The 25,624-nt window shown below is 50.7% G+C and overlaps 1 protein-coding gene across 4 annotated transcripts; it reads right to left on the minus strand.

Moving 5' to 3' along the window:
• Positions 1-92: 92 nt before the first annotated feature.
• Positions 93-25,618, minus strand: HPS4 (HPS4 biogenesis of lysosomal organelles complex 3 subunit 2). Of its 4 annotated transcripts, none has more exons than XM_082667483.1 (15): positions 25,562-25,584; positions 24,577-24,822; positions 23,562-23,823; positions 21,145-21,235; positions 18,984-19,127; positions 14,246-14,353; positions 13,674-13,790; positions 12,134-12,228; positions 11,484-11,556; positions 9,568-9,604; positions 8,580-8,676; positions 7,053-7,965; positions 2,569-2,701; positions 2,005-2,113; positions 93-392 (listed from the first exon to the last, which is right to left on the minus strand). In XM_082667483.1, the coding sequence occupies exons 3-15, from the start codon at positions 23,600-23,602 to the stop codon at positions 221-223; spliced, it is 2,130 nt and encodes a 709-aa protein (XP_082523609.1). In that variant the 5' UTR covers positions 23,603-23,823; positions 24,577-24,822; positions 25,562-25,584; the 3' UTR covers positions 93-220. The 4 variants fall into 4 exon arrangements, with proteins under 4 accessions (XP_082523609.1, XP_082523607.1, XP_082523606.1 ...); XM_082667481.1 differs by having other exon boundaries at positions 23,562-24,082; XM_082667480.1 differs by lacking the exon at positions 24,577-24,822 and having other exon boundaries at positions 23,562-24,082; positions 25,562-25,618.
• Between the last annotated feature and the right edge of the window lie 6 nt (positions 25,619-25,624).

Consider the following 25,624-nt stretch of genomic DNA (forward strand, 5'->3'; position numbering starts at 1 on the left):
AGTTCTTTACCATGTGCTCTAGGTCTGCTGACCCGGAGAGCTACCTCCTCCAACGCCAATCCGCAGAAGGGGCAACAAACACTTAAATATCATTACATTCCTAAAAACGAGGGACCATTCCAAGGACAACAAAATCGTGGGACTTCTCCATTTAACAAGGCAGAGCTTCCTTTGCTGGGATCGGTGTGAGAGTCATCTGCTGGGGCCACGAGCCCACGGTTCAAAGCAAGTTCACCCCGTGCTTCAGCAGCCTCTGCTTGGCTTTGCCCGGGAGGCTGAAGGCGCTGTCCTGCGGACTCGGGAAGCCGGAGCTCCGCCCCGCCGGCGCCAGCTGCTGGAAATAGGTTTCCTGGACAGGGCTGCAGCAGGCGTACACAGCCGTGGAGGCATTCCTGTTGGAGGAAGAAAGGAGACCACAGTCCGACGCTGCCTGTGAGCCTTCAGAGCCCGGAGCCCCGCAGAGGCGCTGTCAGTGACCCGGCAGGACGAGTCATGGACCAGTCACTACGGCCATGGAGAGGGGGCACCTTGGCCTGCAGGTAACGAGCACGGATCCGGAGTCACACAGACCTCGGTGCTCATCCCACCCCTGCGACTTCCTGGCTGTGTGCCCTTGGCTCAGCTGCTCCAGCTTTCTCGTCAGTGAAATGAATATGACAACAGTAAGTTCCCTCACTGAGACTTTATAGAGAGTAAACGATTAGGCATATATACACATTGCTTAGCCCATGGTGCGCGGTTAAGAAATGGAGCCTGCTTGTTCTGTTTCTATTATTCAAATGAGCTACGTATCCCAACGCTAAAACCCTCTCAGCTCCAAGGAAGATGGAATACTACAGGGCCACAAGGTGGGTGATGGATCTAGGTTGCCAGCGTGGGGCAGCTGTGACTTAAAGCCAGAGGAGACACATTTATTACGGAAAGATATACAGAAATATTGGCTGGAGATGGCGCTGGGCAGCAGAAGTGTCCGCATTCCTGTGTGGCCGGTGACAGGCATTAGAACCTGGTCAGCACCAGAGCCGAGCCCAGAGCCCACACGCCTCCTGCTCAGCCACACTGTCCCCGGAACTGGAAACGTGTGCGGCCGGGGCATGTGCTTAGAGCTGAGACACCTGGGCTCAAATCCTGACTCAGCCTCTGAGTAAGAATGCGACCCTGGGGCGAGTCGTTCATTCTGTTTGTGCTTCAATTTCAAAAGAATGCGCTGGACCAAATCATTCCAAGGACTTAACTGAATGATACACACAGAGCAGGCACCCCCCCTTCTGACCCTCTAACTTGCCTTCTTTTCTGCTACCGGTTTCATAAGAGAAGCTTGTAGAGAGAAAAAGTAGAAATTCGGTTGGTTAAAGATTGTAAATGACAATAATAATAATAATCTAGATCTGCTGGCACAGCAGTGTTCAGGACATGCAACAAGGTGAAAAAAAGAAACTTGTAAATCAGCACATTAGTATGCTCCAGTTTTCTAGAAGAAAGACCATTAAATAATCAAAAATTCTAATCGTCTATCTTTTATATGCAAAAAATAAAAATGAAAACCAACGAAACCTGGAGTAATGTACACCAAACTATTAACTGTGGGTGTCTCTGGGCCATATTGCCAGCGAGGGGAGGGCAGCATTTGACTTGGGAGACTTGGTCCTGAGCACGTGGGGCTTGTTAAGTTAGAAGATGGAAGACAGCACTTCAGCATCGTTTATGGCAGAGACCGAGGCCCCTCCTCCCTCCCCAGTGACGGATGGACGCACTGAGGTGGTGAGGGCCTTAGGTCTCCTCCCTGCTGTACCCCAGTGTGTAAATCAGCCCGAACCCCAGGATGGGACCCAGCAAATACATGACATGGGAAGCGTGGGGGCAGATGACAGCAGCCACCGGAGCAGATCAAAGAAAGCCCTGACTGGTGCCTGGACTGTCCTTCATTTGGTTATGAACGAGGCTCTGCCGGGACCGGGAAGGCGGCTCCTGGCGCAGGGCTGTCAGTGAGCTGGGGACGCTCACCTGACGGTTACTTCGTACAGCGCGGGCAGCCGGGCGAAGTCGGAATGCATCAGGCTGACGGCCTGGAGGAAGCGGCGGTCCTGGGCTGTAGCCACCTGTGGCAGGTTGCCTTCCAGAAGAGGACACAGAAGTCGTGAGTGGCAGACCGCCCCCCCTCCAGCAACATCCCCCAAACCCAGAACCATAAACTGGGACAGGGTGAGGCCCCGGCCTGGGGTACTGGTGCCCAGGGGCAGCGGGACAGAGGCCGCGGTGCTGGGCCCTCCAGCTGCGCCCCGCCACGGAGCACACGCCGCCCCCGATGGTGGGCAACACCAGTCTCTGCACACGAAGGTCCGAATCGGGAGGCGACCTCATCACAGACATTTGAACGTGTGTGTGCTTCTCTCAAAATGTTGGAGAAACGGCCAAAATAAAATAAACGAGAAAAGAAGTGTTTGCCAAGAGAATTTAAACCCCGTGGGAGCTGGGCTCCAAGTGAGAAAGCAGCATCCTGACTGCAGGGCACTCACCCCGTGCGCTGGGCCCCGGTTCCCACTCCCACCCACTGGAGGCGCCCCTTACCCGCCAGCACGTTCTGGATGCGGTCGTAGTGCGCGAAGCCATAGGTTCTGGCCGCGGGGGCCGCCTGGTCCTGGGGCAGCGTCTCGTTCAGGTGCACCTCCAGCCCATTGAGGGACGCCAGGCTGCCGTGGTACTGCGGGGCAGGGAGGGGACAGGCCGCCACTGAGCAAGCCACCCAAGGGATATCTGCGTGGCTGCCTGACTTAGCAAGAAGGACTCTGACCAGTGCTTTGACCTATTGTTAGAGAAGTTCTGACTTCTGCCCTTATGTCCTAATGCATTTCAAACTTGTAGAAAAATCAGAAAATAGGGGGGAGCAGAAAAATAAAAGAAAAAAAAAAAAAAGCAAGGAAAACTGGCCCAGAATCTCACCGTCCAGGCAGAGCCACTGGTGGCGCCCTGGTGCATCTCCTATAACCAGGGCTGGCGTTTGTGCCCCGCTCCTCCCCCACCCCGTGCTTCTTGACTGTCTGCAGAGAGGCCAACTCCCTCCCGTGTACCTAGAATGGTACCAGCCACTGTTCTCGAAGGACTGAGAAGTGTGGGTGAAATGGTTTTCTGTGCTCTCTGGCTCAGAGGAGGAACCCAGCTGAGGAAGGCTGTCTGGGAGGTGAGGCCCAAACACCTGTATTTTAAAACACCTCCCAGGGGATGTCACCTGCAGGTGCAGCTGGGAACACTGGACTGTCCCATTTTGTACGATTTGTTGTTTATAAACTAAAGATGGAGTCAGACCATAAATAACGACTGATGCTAGTTCTGTGACCTAAAGATACAGCATGAACTTCATCCTTCATCCATGAACTATTTTCCCGCAACGTCATTTTCGAACGGCTGAACTCCATCTTGGGCCCCGCCAAGTACGTCCGTCACGTCCAGATGGACTCAGCCTGAAACAGGGCCTCCTGGGGCTGCCCCGGGCTGCTAAAGCCACAAGGAGGCCGCGGGCCCTGGGCAGCAGCTGGCGCCCAGGAGAAGGACCTCCTGGCTCAGCCTCTTCCCGACTAGATGACCCGGGGCAAGTTACTGGCTTTTCTGCGCCTCGCTTTTTTTCATCTGCGAAATAGGGATACTACAGGGCTGCTGAGTGGCTGAGGTCAAATAGCATCTATCCATTCTGTCCGCTCTGAAGTGCTGGGAGCGAAGGCATTTTCTTAAAGTCAAGAATATGAAAACTGTCGTTATTAAAGAAGTGGGACCTCTTCCATGAGCACTCGTCCCTGGACTAATACGACTTGTCTGTGGGTTGACTTATTTCACAACAGCTGTGTAAAAAAATAAGCTCACATAAAAGGACCAGAGATGTAAAGAGAATGTTCTGAGGTGAATGTCATGAAACTCAAGTGTTATTTTGGGGAGTGTCCTGGACTTAAATTAGCGTTTCTATCCCATGTCGTAGAAATGGTACTTAAAGACATTAGGTTTGGCACCAGGGTTTACGTGACACCCTCATCTCTGCGTCCCCAGGGCCCAGCAGCGAGCCTGGCTCCCAGGAGGTGCCAGTCAACAGCCACTGGGTGACTGGACAGCGGGTGTGACCGACACCAGGCACCGTCCACCATGAGCTGTGCGGGCTGAGTCGAGGGTCCATAGTAACGGAACAGGAGGACAAGCACACTGTGCCCTGCTCGGATCCCTGGATCAGCCTCCCCAACGCAATTAACAGAGGCAGATGAGGGTGTGTGTGTGTGTGTGTGTGTGTGTGTGTGTGAGTGTGTGTGTGTGTGTGTGTGTGTGTGTGTGTGTGTACAGGATTTACCACGAAGTCAAACCACAGCCTCGCTGAAAGTTTCTGGATCTCAGGAATCTGCAACAGTCATCCCTCCATCCCCAGCGGGTGCCCAGGGAAAGGGAAAACGGGGACAGAATGAGCCATGCCAAACCTTGAGCTTTCTCTGTAGGCACCGAGCCACTTCTGGAATCTTCTGCCTAACTTGTCCTCAGGATAAAATCACTTAACCATCAACGCAGTTAAATCACAAGACGCTATACCAGATGACACGTGGGCAATTTTCTACTGGTAAGCAAGTGCTTTCATATATACGAGGGGTCAGCAAACCATGGCCTGTGGACCAAATCCAGCCTACTGACACTTTTAGATAGCCTGAGAGCTGAGAATGGTTTTTATATTTTTGTATGGTTAGGGAAAATAAACTCAAAAGAATAATATTGTTATGTGAAAATTGTATCAAGCTTCAATTTTTGTGTCCATAAACAATGTACTGGAACACAGCCACGCCGTTTACTTACATATTGTTTATGGTTGTTTTTGTACTACGACAGCAGATTCGAAGAGCTGTACAAAGCAGAAAACACCTGCTATGTGTTCCTTTACATTAAAGTTTGCCAACCCAAGACACACTACCACATACGAGAGCCTCACAGCAGCCCTAGGAGACACAGAGCCGGGGCTGTTCCTGGATCCTCCGCCTTCTAGTCCACAGCACAGCAAGGGGCTCAATGTCAGTGTGTCCCCAAACACGCAGAAGAAACGATGCAGGAACTCACATTACTCAGAAGCACCAGTTTCACGGGAGAGGGGTGCTTTTTTGTATTTTATGCTAACACACTATACCCAGGCTTTGTCTACTGTACCCATAGCTCCGTGTCCTACTGTAATGATGAATAATTGAAGGTCAGTGAGAGGATTATCTTGGGTTTTGAGCAGGAAGCTATCAGCGGCTCTCTGCTGCCCCCTGGCGTGAGCCTACTCTGCTCCTCTGAACCAGTGGGTTGGCTATTTCTGGACAGCAAGCAGCAGAGGGTCTGGAGGGAAATCAGGTCGACTGTTTTGTGTGCAGAACCGGGACAAAAAAGGCAATGAAAGCTCTCTGCTGATTATAAAATAGACGGCCTTTGGGTCTGATCAACCGACTCCACTCACAAACCAGCAAGCTGATCAAAGTTCGTTAACGCCCTACTCTTCTTAGAAAAGACTAGTTTTCTTTTTCCATAAAATTGCGTTCTCTTTCCTTCCCAACACCAAACCCTACTTTCCATGAAAGCCCAGCAAGGTCGTTGCCCTGACAACAAGGATGGGCTGTGACAGACCAAGTCCCATGTCCGAGTATCAAGGGCCACAGAAGGCAGGGCCTTTACTCCTTCACCTTCCACCTACCATGCCAAAGTCAGATCTGTGGGGGACAGAGGGTTGAGGGTGGGAGACAAGAAACAGGCAGGAGTCCTGGACCCCACCATGTGCGTTAGGTCTTGATCTCAAAGAGGCGGTTTTCTTAAGGGAGATGGGAGTTACCGTGCCTGCCCCCAGAGCCAGCTGCTCCAAGGCTTGGCTAAAGAAGCAGATGTGAAGTATTTACATACAGCAAATGCACAATATATCTTAATTTATTCTTCTCCCAGAGCAGCCTGCACTATTTCTTCTTTTTCTTTTTGGGGGGAAAGTAAAAAAAGAGGGGTGGTATCCACTGTACTGCATGCCAACACCGGGCCTGCAAAATGCCGCATCTAAGCTCGGTGCTAAGCAGGACAGACCATGAAACCGAGGCATCGGCCAGGAGATGGATGCACAGAACTGCAGCCCTGGATCCCTGAGCTGTTACAAGGAGGAGGAGGTGGAGATGTCGCTCAGAGCCGTGGGGAAGGAGGTGGAGGGAAGCCGCCACTCGGGGAGGGTGCTGCAGGGCCTGTGGAAAGGGGAGAGGAGCCAGGCAAGTGCGAGAGGCGCAGGCTCTGTCTCCAGGCTCCGTGCGGAGGACCCGCTGCCCTCCTCCACTGCGTTCCAGGGGACCTGCTCATGTACGGAGGGCCACGGGCCTGCCTGCTAATACGATGGACTTAGAATAATATAGATTTAAGAACAGAAACAAGGCAAGCCCCAGGACACCGTTCACCCTGCAGCAATTTTAACCTGCTGTTTTTATCGCTGCCGTTGCCCGGCCAACTAAAGCAAGGCTGTTACTACGGCAACTGGATCCAGCGTGGGCCCAGGCCCCAGAGAAGGTCAGCTTACCACTCGAAGTGGGGAAGGGGCTGCAAGGGTTTGAGAGGAGCCTTCTGGATCCAGTTAGCATTTCAGACGTCCTGGGCCTTCTAGGAAGGAGCTCCAGATGGACGGAAAGTCAGGGCTGGCGGAAAACTCCCAATCCAGGCGGTGACACACACAGACTCCGGCCACACAGAGCCTAGAGCTGCCGGGCTAGGGAGTGAGGCCGTGTGGTCATGGCCCGCATGGCTGCACTGCACCCCACACTGCTGATGACGAACCAGAGGCGCTGAGAAAATGGAAGAAGCTGGAAAGGGCAACACTTGTGGATGCCTTTGCACGTGGCTCTGTGCTCAGCACTGGGTGCTCACTCACCCACCCCCCCACAAACAGCCAAGGAGGTGGGCACCACCGGTACCCCACTGTGTGGACAAGGACGTTTGGCACGAGGTCACACAGCTGCTGGCCGAGCGCCCCTGCCTGTCCCCACTCCGAGGAGGCGGGGGCGGGCTGCCAGGGGCCAGGGCGTCTGCACACTCACCACGTCCTCGATGGCCGCGCCATCTCCCAGCAGCGGCTCCTCGGCCAGCAGCAGCAGCGCCAGGCCTCTGACGCTGTGAGTGTAGAGGTTCATCCGCACGAGCCGCGCGAGGGACACGGGGGTCACCCTGGATCCGGTTCTGTCTGCGCAGGGGCCGTCGCCTGGGGGGTCTGCCGAGCCCGAGGCGCGTTCCGGGCTGGAGGCTGAGCGGCCCTCAGGAACCCCATCGCCGTGCTGCCCCTCGCCTTGTTCCCCCACGGGCAGCTCAGACCCCGTCTGCCTCGAATCCAAGCAAGGCGACGGCAACGGCCCGCTCGTCGGGCTGAGGAGGTGGTCCCTGGGGACGGGGGCTTGGCTGCTGTTGCCAGGGAGGTCTCTGGGCCGTTCTAGGGCTCCATTCTGGGTGAGCATCTGAGCAGTGGAGGGAGGGAGGGGGCCTTCCACGGCTGTGCCCACAGGCAGGGCCTCAGGTGGCTGGCTTCCGGGGTTGCCAGAGTCACTGACAGATGCCCTGCAGCCATGAGGCCCGCCGGCGGAGGCAGAATAACCCAAGGATGCTCCCGTGTCCTGAGCTTCTGGAACGTGGATTTCAGACAAGTCCAGTTCCTCTTCCCCCCTGGACAAACCGGTTTCCTTCACCAGGGAGAGGCCGAGCCCAGGCCCCCGGCCCCCGGCGGCGTGGTACGGTGTTGGGGGCTTGATGCTTTTCAGATCACAGTCTGACCAGTGTCCGTTCTCCCCCCTGCCATTTGGCCAGGTGACGTCAGGAGACGTGGGCTCAGGGCTGGTCGCTGAGATCCGAGCCGTGGATTCCAAGTGTCTGGGGGCGTTTTCTTTCGGGGCAGATGTGTTCAAACCCTTTGGAGGGCGCTGGGCTGGGGGCTTCGGGAGTCTGGCTGGAGATGCCAGAGTGCTGGCGAACAAGGCGGGCATGAGGAAGGGCAGGCGACTGAGCGTGGGCAAGGGCCCTGCCCTGGGGGAGACTAAAGCAGTGCTTCCCTAAAAAGCATGGGCATTGGTGACAAGTGGGTGCTGAGGCCACAGAGCCTAAGAGGCCATGGTCAAAGCACAGGAGGAAACCTAGAGCAACGCCTAGGCCTAGCCCTCGGGGCTTCACACAGTGACACTGGGATCACCTACAGGAAACGGCAGAGCCCACTGAATCAGGGACACCCACGTTTGGAGGCCGACTGTGAGTCAGGCCCTATACTGGGTGCTACACACATACTATTCCCAACTTTCGCAAGGAACCCGTGAAGTAGACATTACTGGGTCCATTTTACAACTGAGGCTCAGGCAGGGAATGGACTTGCTCAAGCTCACACAGCTGATAAGCAGCAGATCTGGGATTTGAAACCTACGCTTATCTCACTCTGCCAGATACCCCTGATCTCTATGCTGAAGCTCCAGATGCCCCTGCCAAGGCAGAGCACGGAGAAGACGGAATCGGTTATCAGATGCCAGGGGCTCACCTGGATAAATCCTTGGGAGGGAGTGCCCCAGAGGAACCCCTGTGAGCTCCCTTACCTGGTTGTGGGCTCCCGGGGGAACTCACGGAGACTGACAGCTTCCTCTTCGGTCAGGAAAACAGGCACAATCTGGACGTTTGGAGGGAGTGCTGCTCCTAGAATTGTAAAGCGGTGTGGCCAGGGCCCTCCCCTGGGCCAGAGAAGACAGAGGGGCAGGGACTGTTCTTGGGGTGACGCATCCAACCCACAGGCGGGCTCAGAGAGCAGCTCTGGGCTACGTTCCTCAACCCAGAACAAAAGCCACAAAACTGCAGCTACAACGTCAGCCATCAGCAGGGAAAAGCCCGTGTGGGCAACTCTGCACCCAGGGTGACGTTTGGTGGAAGAAAGTTTAGTGGCACTTAAAAAAAAAGACAGAAGCTGGGCTTCCCTGGTGGCGCAGTGGTTGAGAGTCCGCCTGCCGATGCAGGGCACACGGGTTCGTGCCCCGGTCCGGGAAGATGCCACATGCCGCGGAGCGGCTGGGCCCGTGAGCCATGGCCCCTGAGCTGCGCGTCCGGAGCCTGTGCTCCACAACGGGAGAGGCCACAACAGTGAGAGGCCCGCATACCGAAAAAAAAAAAAAAAAGACAGAAGCTGGAAAAAAGCACTTCCACCTGACCAAACGGGTCTGCCCTGACTTATGATGCAAAATGAAACAAATCCCCCTCTTGGGGGCACCTGCACTGCTGCAAAAGGTCTTCCTGGCAGGGGCCGCCGATAGCACCCATTCTTAACCGTGACCTTCTGGGACTCGTCTGAGTAGTCTCATAACGGGGAGTTAAGGAGGATCTGAAAACAGGGATTTAAGAGGTGTGCCTAAAATCACGAGCTTTACAACTGGGATTTTGATGGGTAACTTTGTGCTTGAAGCTCTATATATTTTTCCTAATCTCACGAGCTGATGGAATTACCATGTAGGACTACTTGGCCTTTCACGTGACTTGGATAGGGCCAGGCAGCTTGAAGACCATTCCCAAGATGTAACAAGGCACCTGATTGCTTACCGTGTTCCTCCAGGGCATCCCCTCCTAGAGGTTTTCTCTGAAAATAAACACACAGAGAAGTTGGTGCTGGGCACCGCATTCTCCCCCCAACCTAACCATCAGGACCGCGTGGTACCATCTGTTCATGAAATGTAGCCAGGCCCAGGATGCTGGTCCCAGCCGCATGCCAACAGCAAAGCAGATGGAACAGAAGCTCCCCCAAGCTGCCTGCCCCCCCGCCGTGGCTGGGGTCAGCCAAGAGCCGGGCCCACGCTGGCTGGGGCGGCCACACCACCCCGGCTCACACCAGGCTTCTTCCCGTTCTGATTTCTCAGTTTCTCCTCTCTGGGAATAACAGCAAGCATTCATTCATGTTACCTCTCAGACCTCCAGGGAAGTCATCTCCTGGAATAAAGCCACATCTACCACAGCCCTGGCCTAGAGCTCACACAGATCCCATTATAACAAAAGTGTGAAGGGCCTGTGACCCTCACAAGGGAAGGATTCAACCTAAACCAGATGTGAGGTCAGATCTCTTGTTCTGATTTACAATCAAGGTGAGAAACCCAGGAATCTCCTCAAAAGAGCTTTCCAGCCATCTCCACCTAAAGGTTCCAAAAGGACCCACCAAAACAAAACAAAAACTGCTCTTCTCACCAAAATGACTTTCACTCCTAAGAAGTGTTGTGGCTTTCTTTTTTTCTTTACATAAACTAACTCTAGACAAAAATTCTTTTCCAAAATATCACATATAATTCCCTCACCCGCAAGCTAATCCTGTTAACATTGGGCACATTTTCCTTTAAGTCTATGCATTTTTTTTATACTCTGAGGCCACATTACGTAAAACTTTTTTTTCTGCTTGAAAGAGTGACACACAATTTCTGTCATTAAAGGATCTTTGGCCATTTTCAACGGCTGACCAAAATTTTATGAAGTTTACAGTGGTGCAGGAGAATTCATCGTTTCCGAAAATAGTGAATATTTTCGGCTTTGTGGCCATACAGTCTCTGTCCAACTGCTCAACCTGCAGATGTGGCTCAAAAGCAGGCCAAGAAAATTCTGTCAGTAGGCGACTGGCCCACAGCCCATGGTCTGCCAGCTCCTACCGTAGACATTTAAGTTATATCTGATTTTTCACTTTCGTAAATCCTGTTGCGATAAATTTTGAGTATAAACCTTCTTCAGCAGTCAGATGACTTCCTTAGTATTGATTCGTAGTGCTGAGCAATAAGGAAAAAGGAAAGGGCATCCTCAAGCCTCTTATTATCAAATAGTTTACCAGGAAGGCTGTCCTGACGACCCCTGCATCACGGTGGGAAGGAGCCGGCTAGAGCCACACACGTGTTTTAAATGTCTACTGATTTAATAAGTGTAAGAAGCTAGCCTGATGACACATTTAAAACCAGAGTCTGGCACAGGAAGAATCAACTACTAAAACAAAAGAAAAAAGAACTCAAAGGAAATATGCCAGATGCTAGCAGTGATTTTCTCTGTGCAGTCCAGTTGTGGGCAGTTTTATTTCCCATGAGCACATATGACTTTTCCTTCATTATAAAAACAGTTAAGTAAATATAAGAAGGAAGTATTTTTAAAGTTTCTGTTGTCCTAAGCCATCTTTTACAGTCTCTCTCTCTCTCTGAAGAATCCAACATCTCTTTGACATAAAGCCCATCCTTGAGGGAAGTCAAATTCTCATAGCTCCACTTGGATCGAAGAAAAACCAACCAAGTCTACCACGCAGAAGACAACATTTTCTTTCGGCTTTGCCAGTGACCTCACTCGAAGGAAACCACACGGATGGACCTGGGGTCCTGAGAAGGACAAGGCAGCGGCAGCTGCCCCCGTCCATCTAGCACTGGGGCTCAGCCTTGCCCGGTATAAAGACAGACTCGCTGCATGAAGCATCCCAGCCAGCGGGGTGGGCTTTGCGATACCTGGTCCCGACGTGCAGCTCGATGAAGCAGAACCTTGGCTGTGACAGAGGGTGGGAGCTGGGTGCTAACGATCCTGGGGGGTCAGACACAGGAACAAGGACACCATGAGAAGAAACACACTCAGGACTCTGAATTGGAAACATTCCTGACACCCTGTGGTGGCGAGGATCTCGGGGACACAGCTGGTGGGAGTTTCAACTGGGAGAGCCCCCGTGGAGGGCTCTTGGGTGCTCAAGCTCACTAAGAGGCCCTCCAGCTGTGTGAAGAGCTGCAGTGAGACCTCAGAGGCCAACTGGAGACGGACCCAGCCAAGAGGCTGCAGGAGCCTGAGCTGAAGCTATGGCCAGCACACCAGGGCCCTGGGCAGCAGGGGAAGGTGCTGTGGGCCTCCTCCATGCCCTATCTGAGAATTTCACAGATCTCTTCAAAGCTGCCTTTTATATTCCCAACTCTTTTCTGGACACAACAGTTTGCAATTTCCCAGCTCTGCCCAAAGACAGGCAGGGACCCTATATCAAATCTAAACTACCTGCTAGTTGCCCAACAAGACCACCTGGAACTGGCCACACAAAGAGCTCCCCGCCCCCGATCGGGGTGGTCAGTTCTGCAGCATGGGCAGGGCTGGAGGGGCAGGACCCGGCATTACTCACAGCCCCTTATAGAGGATGCAGCCGGCTAGAACATGGGGCGAGCGCTGGCAGGTCTGCAGAATGAGGGCCGCCTTCAGCAACAGCAGGGGCTCCACCTGTGCCGGGCAAGAAGCAAGCCACGAAGTCAACACACTTACCATCAGCGAAGGAGGAACAGGAAGGGGGCTCTGGAGAGCAGATGGACAGCTCAGAGCCCAAGCCTGGAGGCAGAGTGTGCCGCACAGTGACAGCTATGTCACGCCTCTGACACCCAGAACGGCTGCCACCACAAATGCCAAATTCTGGGGACAAGGAGGCCTCTCTGGAAGCTGGAAGGTAGAGCAGATATGGCGTATGGCTCTTCACAGGCGACAGTGCAGATGGCCAAGGAGACCCTGACGATCAACGCTGAGACCAGAAGGCAGCAGGAGAGGAGAACCTACCTCTCAAATTCAGGTCATGGTGTCGGTGAACCCACCCACCCGTCCTCCACTGTCGCCCTGAAGCCCAGGCACCCCTGTGACGCAGCTGGCTTGATGTCTGACCAGATCCCGTAACTCTGTTGCGTAACAGAAAATGATAACATCATGGCCTTTCACTCAGGAGTATATGCCTCAGTCCACGGTCCTTGTAAAAAGTCCCGAAAAAGACCAGAAAAGGATCTGAGCCTGGTCAAGAATGGCCAGCAATAACCAAAAGCCTCTTCCTGCTTCCTGCCGGGCAGCAGTTAGAACCCAGTGCCAAGGAGCCAAGCATGCAGTTCATTCTTTCACGCCCTCAAGACGCCCAGGCCCAGCCAGCCAGTCTGGAAAGCTCTGGGCCAACTCCAAGAAGCCCTCCAAACAGGAGCGGGAAACCCGTCCCTGTTTCTAGCAGCATCCCAGTGCCACATCCCTGTTAAAGGGACACAGTCAACGACAGCAGCGAGAGCCAGCCCGCACATAGTGGAAGGCTCCCGTCCCCCGAGATGCTCAGGGCCAGCGGTTCTCGAGGGGCAGTGCCTCGCACCTCCCTTTGGCTACCTGACTGTGAGGATGTGATGCTCAGCCAGCTCAAGGCCACTGAGCAAGGGCAGTGCAGGCGGCCGGGCCAGCCACGCAGGTGGCCTCCTGTCACCGCGTGCCAGCGGCAACAGCGACAGCACAGGGACAGAACACCTCCCAGCCCCGCAGTCCCAGATGTGGCAACCCTGGTTTTAAAATGTCAGCCCTGGGCCTTTTTGGATGTCGAGAATAATTAAATCACATAATGGTACTATCGAGAAGGGGACCTTCAGATCACTGAGTTCAACACTCCTGGGCATTAGCAAAACAGTAACACCCTTTACTGAGTATCTGCTTCCTGTCATTTACATACTGTCCCATTTCATCATCAGAACAGCTCTGGGAGGCAAGTCTTATGCTGTGGCCATTTTACGGGCCAAGCCTCGTGAGGGCTGCATGGAATCTGAGCACGGGTCTTAACAACTACGCGCACTGAGATACACCTCATTCAAAGGGGGAAAACGTGTCCAGAAGCCCTATTCCTATCCATGCAACGAGCAGGGGGCTGAGCCTGTTACTTTCGTTCGGTCCAGGTTCCAGAGGGAGTTGAATATCTTATGCAGGTCACCGGTGTTTCTCAGGATCTGGTCAATGAAGGTGTCCCACTCCCCGCTCAGTTCTTCCCGAGAGCAGCTCTGAAACAGAACAGCTGGAGGTCAACACCCAAGATTCCAAGAGACACACTCTTCGGCAAGGACTCCAACCACCAACAAAATTGTTCCTGCACGAAAAACTGGCCAGAAGGGAGGGCCTGTTCTGAACTTCCCATCCAGGCGAGGCCTCACCTCATGCCCCTGATAACCTGCCCCCCACAGACCAGGGCCCCTCGGGGCGGGGAGTGGGGGAGGGCGTGACCAGGCCCTGCTCTTCCCAGCCGTCCTAGGAAGGAGGGAACAGGCATAAACATTTGGGTGAACGGGACTCAGGCCACCGGGGAAGAAAGGCATCTGAGAGGGGCTCCAAGGGCCCATGACCTTGTCGCTGACACGATGTGTTTCTGTCAAGTGTACCAGACCCCTGGGTGAACACTGTGTTCTGCCGATATCGATTTTGCTAAGGAGGTTCCACTTAAGACTCCTCAACACCATACCTTGTAGGCCAGAGAAACAGGCCCGTTGTAAAAATTAAAGAAGCCAATGAGCTGATCCAGAAGCTGCTTGCAGCTGACGTCAGGGAGCTCAACAGCACAGCCCAGCACCTGTAAAGGAGGACAGGCGTCTTCCTTTTCTCTGAGGCCAAGCTCAGAATCCTGGCATCCAGGGCTCACTAAAGCTGGACTCCACTGGCCCATCAAAATCCATCTTCTGCTGTGTGACCCCACACCCTCCACCAGCCTCGCTGGTCTCCACAGGAAACAAATACTTTTTGTACCTACTCATGTTGCCCAAGCTGAAATCCCCCCGCCTCCCATTCTTGTTCATTTGCCTGGGACTCCCCCCTGCCTTCCCCCCGACCCCGTGCCCCCCCCGCCAGATGCCAGCCCCTGCAGGATGCCTGTTTTCATCACTCCAGACAATGCCGACCTGTTTCCTGATCCCTTGTATTGTTAGCACTGTTATTTGGACACTGGATGTTTCATTTGGGTTTCACAGCAAACACTGGACCCAGACCGTTTCATGAATGGCCATCCCGTCTCTCCAGCTGGATGGAGTACTTCCAGAACAGGGACCGACTGCATCATCGCGCCAGCCACAAAAGATAAACACTTGCTCAGTTAGGAAATAATCTGGGCCTATGTTTAAAGAGCCTGAAAAACCTTCGTATTCTTTGACTCAGTAATTCTTCCTGTAGGAGTCTTTCCTAAGGGACTCATCAGAAACTTAAACAAAGCAACCCTGAAATAAAACAAATAAACAAACAAACAAAAATGCTCTCTGAATGTAAGCCCCACCGATGCAAGGATCTGCATTTTGTTCACTGATGTAATCCAAGTGACAACAGTCTGGCACCCAGTAGGTGCTTATGTCTCCCCTAATTAATCTATAGAGGGAATGAAATCCTCATAATCCCACCAGCTTTTCTTTAGAAACTGACAAACTGATTCTACGACAGAAATACAAAGGACCTAAAATAACCAAAGCTGTCTTGGAGAAGAATAAGTTTGGAGAACTTCCACCATCTGATTTTAAGACTTATTATAAAGCTACAGACATCAAGACAGAGTAGTACTTGTATAGAATCTTCAGAAAGATCAGTGGGAAAGAATAGTGAGCCCTGAAGTAGAGCCACACACTTAAATGGTCATTTGATCTTCAACAAAGGAGCCACAGGAATCTAAGAGGAAAAGGAAAGTTTTCAACAATGGTGCTGCATTAACTGGACACCCATATGGAGAAAAGGACCCTTGACCTCTGCTTCGCACCATACACAAAGATATATCCAAGGTGGATTACAGACATAAATTTAAAAGCTAAAACTGTGAAACTTACAAAACCAAAAATTGGAGAATGTCTTCTCCAATGGGGTAGGCAATGGTTTTAGACAGAATACAGAAAGCAATAACCATAAAAGATAACACTGATAAATTAGACTTCCTTAAAACTAGGGCTTCCCTGGCGGTGCAGTGCTTAAGAATCCGCGTGCCAATGCAGGGGACATAGGTTTGAGCCCTGGTCCGGGAAGATCCCACATGCCGCAGAGCAACTAAGCCCATGCACCACAACTACTGAGCCTGAGCTCTAGAGCCCACGAGCCACAACTACTGAGCCCACGTGCCACAACTACTGAGCCCACGTGCCACAACTACTGAAGCCCGCCCACCTGGAGCCCACGCTCCGCAACGAGAAGCCACCGCAGTGAGAAGCCCGCGCACCACAACGAAGAGTAGCCCCCCGCTCACCGCAACTAGAGAAAGCCTGCATGCAGCAACGAAGACCCAACGCAGCCAAAAATAAATAAAATAAATTTATTTAAAAAAAAAAACTAAAAACTTCCCATCAAAAGACATTATTAAGAAAGTAGGCACACCACAAACTGGGAGAAGATATTTTTAAAATGTATATCTGACAAAGAACTGGTATCCAGGATGTATGAAGAAACCTACAACTCAAGAAAAAAAGAAAACCCAGTTTAAAAAATGGGCAAGAGCTTTGGACAAATACTTTGCGAAGGAAGATATACAAATGGCCATGAAGCACACGAAAAAGCCTTAATATCACTAGTCATTGGGGAAATGCAAATTGAAACCACAATGAGATACCACTTCACATCCAGCAAAATGGCTAAAATTAAACCAACTGACCACATTACTGCTGATGAAGATGTGGCAGTATCTGGAATTCTCATACACTGTTGGTGGGAATGTAAACTGGTACAACCGCTCTGGGCAAAAGTCTGGCAGTTTCTTGTAAAATCAACACACACCTACCCTATGACCCAGCAATTCCATGCCTAGATATTTACCTATGAGAAATGAAAACATATGTCCACAAAAAGACTTGTATAGGAATGTTTCTAGAGCCTTATTCCTTTTTTAAATTTTATTTTCTTCAAGTACTGTTGATTTACAATGTCGTATTAATTTCTGCTGTACAGCAAAGTGATTCAGTTATACATATATATACATTCTTTTTCAGATTCTTTTCTATTATGGTTTGTCATAGGATATTGAATATAGTTCCCTGTGCTATACAGTAGGACCTTGTTGTTTATCCATTCTCTGTATAATAGTTTGCACCTGTTAATCCCACACTCTCAATCCTTCCCTTCCTCTATCCCCCTCGGCATCTAAAAGTCCGTTCTCTATGTCTGTGAGTCTGTTTCTGTTCATTTGTGTCGTATTTTAGATTCCACATATAAGTGATATATGGTATTTGTCTTTCTCTTTCTGACTTACTTCACTTTCTGACTTACTTAACTTAGTATGATAATCTCTAGTTCGATCCATGTTGCTGCAGATGGCATTATTTCATTCTTTTATGGCTGAGTAGTATTCCATTGTACATATGTACCACACCTTCTTTATCCATTCATCTGTCGATGGGCATATAGGTTGTTTCCACGTCTTGGTTATTGTAAATAGTGCTGCTATGAACACAGGGGTGCGTGTATCTTTTTGAATTAGAGTTTTGTCCAGATATATGCCCAGGAGTGGGATTGCTGGGTCATATGATAATTCTATTTTTAGTTTTTTAAGGAACCTCCATACCGTTCTCCATAGTGGCTGCACCAACTTACATTCCCACCAACAATGTAGGAGGGTTCCCTTTTCTCCACACCCTCTCCAGCACTTATTATTGGTAGACTTTTTTAAAAAAATTAATTAATTTATTTTTTGGCTGCGTTGGGTCTTCGTTGCTGCGTGTGGGCTTTCTCTAGTTGCGGCGAGCAGGGGCTACTCTTCCTTGCGGTGCATGGGCTCCTCATTGTGGTGGCTTCTCTTGTTGCGGATCATGGTCTCTAGGCGCACAGGCTTCAGTAGTTGTGGCTCGTGGGCTCAGTAGCTGTGGCTCAAGGGCTCTAGAGCACAGGCTTCAGTAGTTGTGGCACACGGGCTCAGTAGCTGTGGCTCAAGGGCTCTAGAGCGCAGGCTCAGTAGTTGTGGTGCACAGGCTTAGTTGCTCTGTGGCATGTGGGATCTTTCCCGACCAGGGCTCGAACCTGTGTCCCCTGCGTTGGCAGGCAGATTCTTAACCACTGCGCCACCAAAAAAGTCCCATTGTTGGTAGACTTTTTGATGATGGCCATTCTCACTGGTGTGAGGTAGTACCTCATTGTAGTTTTGATTTGTATTTCTCTAGAGCCTAATTCTTTTTTTTAAAAAAATATTTATTTATTTACTTATTTATTTATTTGGCTGCACCAGGTCTTAGTTGTGGCGTGCGGGATCTTTGCTGTGGCATGTGGGATCTAGTTCCTTGACCAGGGATTGACCCCGGACCCCCTGCTTTGGGAGCAGGGAGTCTTAACTGCTGGACAACCAGGGAAGTCCCTCTAGAGCCTTATTCTTAAGTGCCCCAAACTGGACACAGTTCATGTGTCCACAAAAAGGAGAATGAATAAGTAGACTGTGATACATTCAGACTATGGAATACTGCTCAGCAATAAATAGGAATGAACCGCCGGTACATGCAACAATGTGGATGAATCCCACAAGTGTTAAAATAGAGGATACAGGGATGAATATATAAATGTGTGATAAAGCAACTATAATGAAGTGTTCTGTAGAGTCTAGGAGGTATGTGAGTAGTCACTGTAAAATTCTCTCAACTGTTCAGTATGTTAGAAAATTTTCATAACAAAATGTTGGAAATAATACCTACGAAGGTGAAGATACTTCCTTACACTTAAGCATCCCATCCCCTCAGGAATAAATTTAAAATAAGAGGAGGCATGAGACAACAGTACTTTAGAGTCTATAGTACTACTAGCTGTAAATTGTTCTTTTTTTTTCTTAATGGTTCTTTGAAACCTAACATATATGCACAAGTGTCTTCGAGTTTCTGGCTCCCTTCCCCAGTAAGCGTGGAGAGTATAGAGAGTAGAAACAAGAAAAGATGGAGATTAAAAACTCAATTTGCATCACAGAGCAAAGAGAATTTCCAGAGGATGACCAAAAGAGAGGAGAAAGCAGGCGTGTGCAATGCAGGATGTGTTAGCAGTGTTTTGGAGAGAGCACTCAGTTCTGATGGGCACCTGCAGAAAGTGACACGAGAATCGCAGATGACCGGGGGTCGGGGGCAGCACACGCGGGGAGAGGAGGAGGTTCTAGGCTCAAGATCCATGGCAAGCATTATTTCTAAACCCTAGCATCGCAATACTTCTCACAAAGACAAAAGACTCTTGGTAGAGGCTACCCTGCAGGCACTGGTTCAGCCTGGTAAACTTACCCAAAGGTAATCGCCGTCAACCTTTATGGCGAACTTAAGTTTCCGCAGACGGACGATGGTGGGAGGAGAGCCGGAAATGTCAGAAATGCAGTGGACAACCCCGGCGATCTGTCCACAGAGCAGCTCCTGCTGGTCAAGCAGGGTCTAGGGAAAAGAGCCAATTCCAGACATTACGTTGAAGTTCCCGAACTCCTGTGTCATTCCTTAGAGCAGGGGTTGGCTAACTATAGCCTGGAGGCCAGATCGACTCTGCTGCCTGTTTTTATATAATCCGGGAACTAATGATGGTTTTTACATTTTTTTAAGGGTTGTCAAAATAACAACACAGAAGAATACGCGATAGAGACCTTACACGGCTTGCAGAGACCAAAACATTCCCACATTGGCCCTTTTGAGACAAAGTTTGCTGAACCCTGCCTGAATTGTCACAAAACACCCACAGTGAATGCATAAGAACTACATTTTGTTCCTAGGATTATAGGCCTGTGGGTAGAAGAGTGAGCCTTTATCCCCATTCAAATCCCCTGCAGAGTGGCCAGAGCAGCCTAGACTAATCCCCACTCTCCAAGTCAAGTGTGATCACATGAGTGAATACACAGGCCTCCTAATCGATCTTCACGTTAACTAAACTGTGGGGCAGACAGACATCATGTGATGCAACGGAAAACAGAGAACTCTTGACTAAAATAGCTGAACTTGAACCAAATCGAGGCTCTAGATCTTACTACTAGTTTAAAGGAAATGCACTGGGTAGAAAGCATTAAATGATACCATCGTGAGGAAGTAATCAGCCCAATGCAGAGTGGGGGACGTGCTGACATTCTACTGCATAAGAGACCTGGTTTCTTCAATAATTCAGTGGCACAGGGGGAAAAAAGGATGGGGGGAGGGGGGAGGAGTGTTATATGATAAAAGGGACTTGAAACACAAAATAACCGAATGGGGTATGTGGACCTTGCTAGGATGCTGATTAGGAGAGGGAGGGAGGGAGGGAGGGAGAGAGAGGCAGGGGGGAGGAAGGAAGGACTAAGTAACATCTAAGATAATAAAGGCAAAATTTGAATATAGACTGTATCAGATGATATTATTGTTACTAATTATTGTAAATTTTGCTGCATGGGATGTTAACAAAATACACCCTTTTCAGTTAGAGATGTTACTTGATACTGGTGAGATGACACCATGTCTAGGATTTGCTTCAAAATACTTCAGGAATGGACTTCCCTGGTGGCGCAGTGCTTAAGAATCCGCCTGCCAATGCAGGGGACACGGGTTTGAGCCCTGGTTTAGGAAGATCTCACACGCTGCGGAGCAACTAAGCCCGTGCGCCACAACTACTGAGCCTGTGCTCTAAAGCCTGCGAGCCACAACTACTGAGCCAGCCTGCCACAGCTACTGAAGCCCCCGCGCCTAGAGCCCGTGCTCTGCAACAAGAGAAGCCACTGCAATGAGCAGCCCGTGCACTGCAAAGAGTGGCCCCCACTCACCGCAACTAGAGAAAACCCACGCACAGCAACGAAGACCCAATGCAGCCAAAAATAAATAAATACGTTTATTTTAAAAAAATACTCCAGGAAAAAAAGAGTGGGGAAGAGTTAGGATAGCTCATATCACATTGGTCAAGTGTTGATTATTGTTGAAGCTGATGATGGGCACGTGAGGGCCGATGATTCTCTCCTCTTTACTTTGGTATATGTTTGGAGAAAAGTTTTTTTTTTTTGGTACGTGGGCCTCTCACTGTTGTGGCCTCTCCTGTTGCGGAGCACAGGCTCCGGACACGCATGGCTCATGGGCCCAGCCGCTCCACGGCATGTGGGATCTTCCCGGACCGGGGCACGAACCCGTGTCCCCTGCATCGGCAGGCGGACTCTCAACCACTGTGCCACCAGGGAAGCCCTGGAGAAAAGTTTTTAATCCAGCGGGGCAGACAAAATCATGACGGTAACAGAGAGCTAGAGAAGGCGGAAGTACTGGGCTGCCTGGGCACTTCAACACCAGAACAGCAACAAATAATACAACTAAGAATAAGAGAGTAGAAGTGGCGAATGCCTGGACTACGCAGAGAAAACTGTCCACATGTAACCCTCCCCAGACCTTTGGAAAAGTCACCACTTTGAGGCAGTGGGATCCCCACCAAACAAGAAAATGCTGTGCGGCTTACCTGAGGGGGAAAAAAGTAACAGATGCCAGCTCTGGTTGGATCTCCTTCTCCCTTCACCTTGGAACCATCATAAAGGAAAAAATAATTCCACCTGTCAAGAGAACAGAAGGGAGCTGTGTTTCCTTCCATCTGGTGAGCAAGGCCTTGTAAAACACAGCTTCCTTTTGCCCAGCCGGAGAGGGGCTCATGATTCGGCATTTAAAAAGCCCTCTGGTGGCCCCAGAGGAGAAGGGACCCAAGAGCTACAAAGAGATAAAACCATTTCATAAGTGCAGCCAAGTCAAACTAAAAATACGCCTCTATCCAGCCGTCAGACCATCTGCCCCAAAAGACAGAAGAGCAGCTAAGGAAAGACAGGGCACCCACAATGATGCCTCTTATTTGAGACACTGAACCTTAACTCTATAACCATGTGGTTTGGTCAACTGTCTTTTAAGGCTCTGATAATGAAGTAAGTTAGGGATGTCTTAGTTGTCTTCATAACTGCTGGGCACGAGGTCTCTGGAAATTGCCCTTCTACCAGGAATTCATTTAACACACATTTGCTGAGGGCCTGCGGTGTGCGCTGCATGTGCCAGCCTCGGGGGCCATCGCGAGGAAAGGGAAACAGGAAACATGCAGTTTGCCTGCAGGGCAGCGAGTCTATGATGGGAGAAGCGGGGACATCTGAGAGCTCAGAGAGGCATCACACCCCTCCTTTAACACAATCCCTCATCAAACTTCTGATTCCCTCCCTGCAGAGGAAGCTCTCTCCTCAAAACCCATAACCCTCTGCTCCTCCCTAAAGACTCGGGGTCTCCTCTCTGGTTTAACTACAATTACTTCTTTAAGACCGCAAAGCAGACTACCCAGGCTGGACCTGGGTTTTAACCTCTCAGTCTCCGAAAGCACACCCATCAGGCCAGAGCAGTGACTACTCTGTCACCTGCACTCTTCTCCCCTGATCTGCGCCCTCCCCGGCTCCCACCTTATCTTCCTATGACAAGCACTAACTCTGTTTCTAGCACAATCCACTTTCCCGAGTTCTAGGTCCCAACGTGCAGCTGGCTGCAGGGCCCGGACAGATCAAAGAGCCTCAAAAAATGTTTCAAACCCAGCTTGGAAACCCCACTGCCAGGTGGTGAGCATACTGTAATGTATAGAAATAGCAAATCACTATGTTGGGCACAGTGTTATAGGTCAATTATACTTGAAACAAACTCATAGAAAAAGAGTTCAGATTTGCAGTCATCAGAGGCAGGAGGTGGGGGAAGGGGGATTGGATAAAGGTAGTCAGGGCTTCCCTGGTGGCGCAGTGGTTGAGAGTCCGCCTGCCGATGCAGGGGACACGGGTTTGTGCCCCGGTCTGGGAAGATCCCACATGCCGCGGAGCAGCTGGGCCCGTGAGCCATGGCTGCTGGGCCTGTGCGTCCGGAGCCTGTGCTCCGCAACGGGAGAGGCCACAGCAGTGAGACGCCCACGTACCGCACAAAAAAAAAAAAAAAAAAGTAGTCAAAAGGTACAATCTTCCAGTTACAAAATAAATAAGTACTAGGGATGTAATGTACAACATGATAAATGTAATTAACAATGCTGTATGTTATATATGAAAGTTTTTAAGAGTAAATCCTGAGTTCTCATTACAAGGAAAACATTTTTTTTTCCTTTTATATCTATATGAGATGATAGATGTTCACTAAACTTGTGGTGATCTTTTCATGATTATGTGTGTTACAGTGCTGTATGTCAACTATATGTCACTAAAACTGGAAGCTAGATAGATAGATGAATATTTGAATGAATGAATGAAACCCCACTGCTGGGCCCCATTCTACTGTTTCCTTATGTTCCCTGGGTGAAAGTGACCCCACTCTTACAGGCACACAAAAGAAAACCTGAGTGTCGTTTTGAACTGCACACATATAATCAGTCATAAATCCTGCTCATTCTATTGAAACCATGCCTCTCACTTTCCTCTCCTTCATAAATGTTTGCTGAACCAAATTAAGACACGCTTAACCCATTTGCGGTTGAGAAGGGAACTGAGTTTCAGGCAGACATTGTGTAATACCCTTGAAGAGCCAGTCTGGCCAAACCTCTTCTCGTGGTGTAATTCTGCACCGCCACAGCTTCTTGTCTCTCAAAAGTGAAGACTTCAGTGCCCACGGTATTATCAAGGCCGGCTGCGGGATCCAGCCGTGGCTCTCTTTTCTACCTTCTACCAGCAATGCTGGATTCGTCAAACCCTGCAAGAGGCTCGTGTGGTTACAGTACATCAGCTTTGGAGAGAAATGGCCCTTGATTTGCTGCTCTGAGGAAAATGGTTTTTTTTTTTTTCTTAATAAAATCAAGACAGTCTGGCTGGGGACTCTCAGTTCACCCAAAACATCCGTGCAGCAGCCTGCAGGAACTAACCCCCTGCAGGCCCTGCTACTCACCAGGAGGCTGACTTGGTCTCTGTCGAGGTGGAGGTGGCCATTTACTCTTCGGTGGCCCTCATTCTCTCTATTTGGGTTTTCTTTTCCAGTCTGGCTTCTTTCTCCCCAGCAGTGACAGTTCCTCCGCTGAATCCGGATGTGGGACGTTTAGGTGTTTTCAGTCTCCAACAGTCACTTGTCTAGTTTTCATTCAGCATGAAAATGCTTCTTCCCTTCCTTCCAGGCCCTTCGGTCCCATCAATACCTCCAGCCTCTCAGAGCTCTGGGAAAAAAATCAATAAAGTAAGAGAATTCTACCAGAAAGTCAAATCCACCAATCTGGTTCCGTGAGCATCGTTTCCCTGGCCCTCTGCAGAACGACCCCTTCAAAGAACGACCCCTTTGCCAGGGAAGCCTGACAGGGCAGATGCATGCTGAAGGCGGTGCTCTGAAGCGATGTCTAGCTTGTCGGGTTCAAAGCCATTCTGAAGGTTTCTTTAAAAAGTTTTGAAGCTTTCCCTTCAAACATCAGTCCCTTGACCCTAAAATAAACACAAGGAATAGATTATTTCAGAATCCCATGAGTGAGCATGTGACCCAGCAGGGTTAAGCAAATGGTATGCTTCAAAAGAGTTTTCCAGAAAGCTGAAAAGTGTGTTTCAAAATCCAAAAGTGAGGGGAGCAAAACTTCAGAGTAAGTCCCATAGTTAACGTGAAGAGATATATCACACAGAAGATAGAATTAAATAACCGGTGTGAAAAAGCTCTGGGTGTCAAGGACAGCTATACAAATAAGGCGGTTGGTGTAGTAATAATGGAACTCAAATTAAGGAACTGTCACCTTGACAGCCCAAAATTAATCTTAACATGTAGAATCCCAGAGCTGGGCAAGTTTCCAAAAGTCAAAAAGAGAATTTAACAAGTGGCTTTCAAACTCCCACAAGAGGAAAGAGAACTCAAGAGTATCAAGAAATTTCAGGCTCAGAAGGGACGCTGGCATCACACACTCTAATCCTTACTCTCCTTCAAAAACTACCTGGACTGGCTCTTGCTTACTCCCTCCAGAGATAGGCAGTTCTCAGTGTTCAATTTATCCTTCCACCAAGCTGAAACGGGCCTCGCAGTAACCTCCACACACTCTCCAGGAAAACAGAACAAGGTCTCATCCTTCCACAAGTCAACCCTTTGGTCACTTCAAAACTGTATCCCTACTGTCACTTTCTCCAAGCTTAATGTCCCCAGCGACATGGTTTCGAAAGCTTGCTCACCATCTGCCATCCTCCTGGGAACACAAGAGAGTTTTTTTAAGCTCCTCTGGTAGAGGGAAGTCCCTAGAGAGGACACCACCGAATCTTTGATGGCCTGTAAAACCTCTGTCTTTTCTCAGCTCTGGATACCCTGGGGTGGGCCTCCCTAGGGTCATATTCATATCCGGGTGCCTGTGGAGGCGGCATCTAAGCCCGTGGAACCAAGGACTGCAATCTGAAACCCCCATCCCTTGTTCCCATAGGACTGGGCCCTACACTGCCAAGGTCCACTCGCTTATCTCTGAAAGGTCCAGAAGAAGCCGCTAATGGTCCGTCGGGGACAGGGCAAGTGTTGGGATGTGGCCAGAGAAGGCTGTGGCCTGGGAAGTGGCAGTAACGATCGGGGGAGTCGAGACGTGGCCGGCAAAGGCCTGTGGGTGGTGGTGATGGTGTAGGAAGTGGCCTCAGTGTGTCAGCAGAGCAGGAAAAGGGGCGCTAATGAAAGCGATCGGTAACCGCCGGCAGCAGTGGGAAGTGTCTGGCCTCAGCTCCAGGGGGCTGGGACTGGTGGGCAAAGGTGCGGGGATCAATCGGGGCCGGGTCACAGCGCGGAGGGGCCGCCAAAAGGCGCTCTCGGCCGGGGTCCCGCCCTTTGGTGTCCCCGCGCCCCCGGGCGCCGCCCACCCGCCGGAGTAGCCAGGCAGCCCGGGGATACGGGATCAAGGCTCGGGACTCGGGACCCAGAGGTCCCAGCGACTCCCGCCCGATACCTACGTGCGCGGCGGAGAGGCCCCAGGGTCACGCGCCACCTGCGCTTACCGCCCCCTAAAGTTCCCG

The sequence above is a fragment of the Grampus griseus genome (assembly GCF_964374135.1).
Source record: "Grampus griseus genome assembly, chromosome: 12".
NCBI classification, from domain to species: domain Eukaryota; kingdom Metazoa; phylum Chordata; class Mammalia; order Artiodactyla; family Delphinidae; genus Grampus; species Grampus griseus.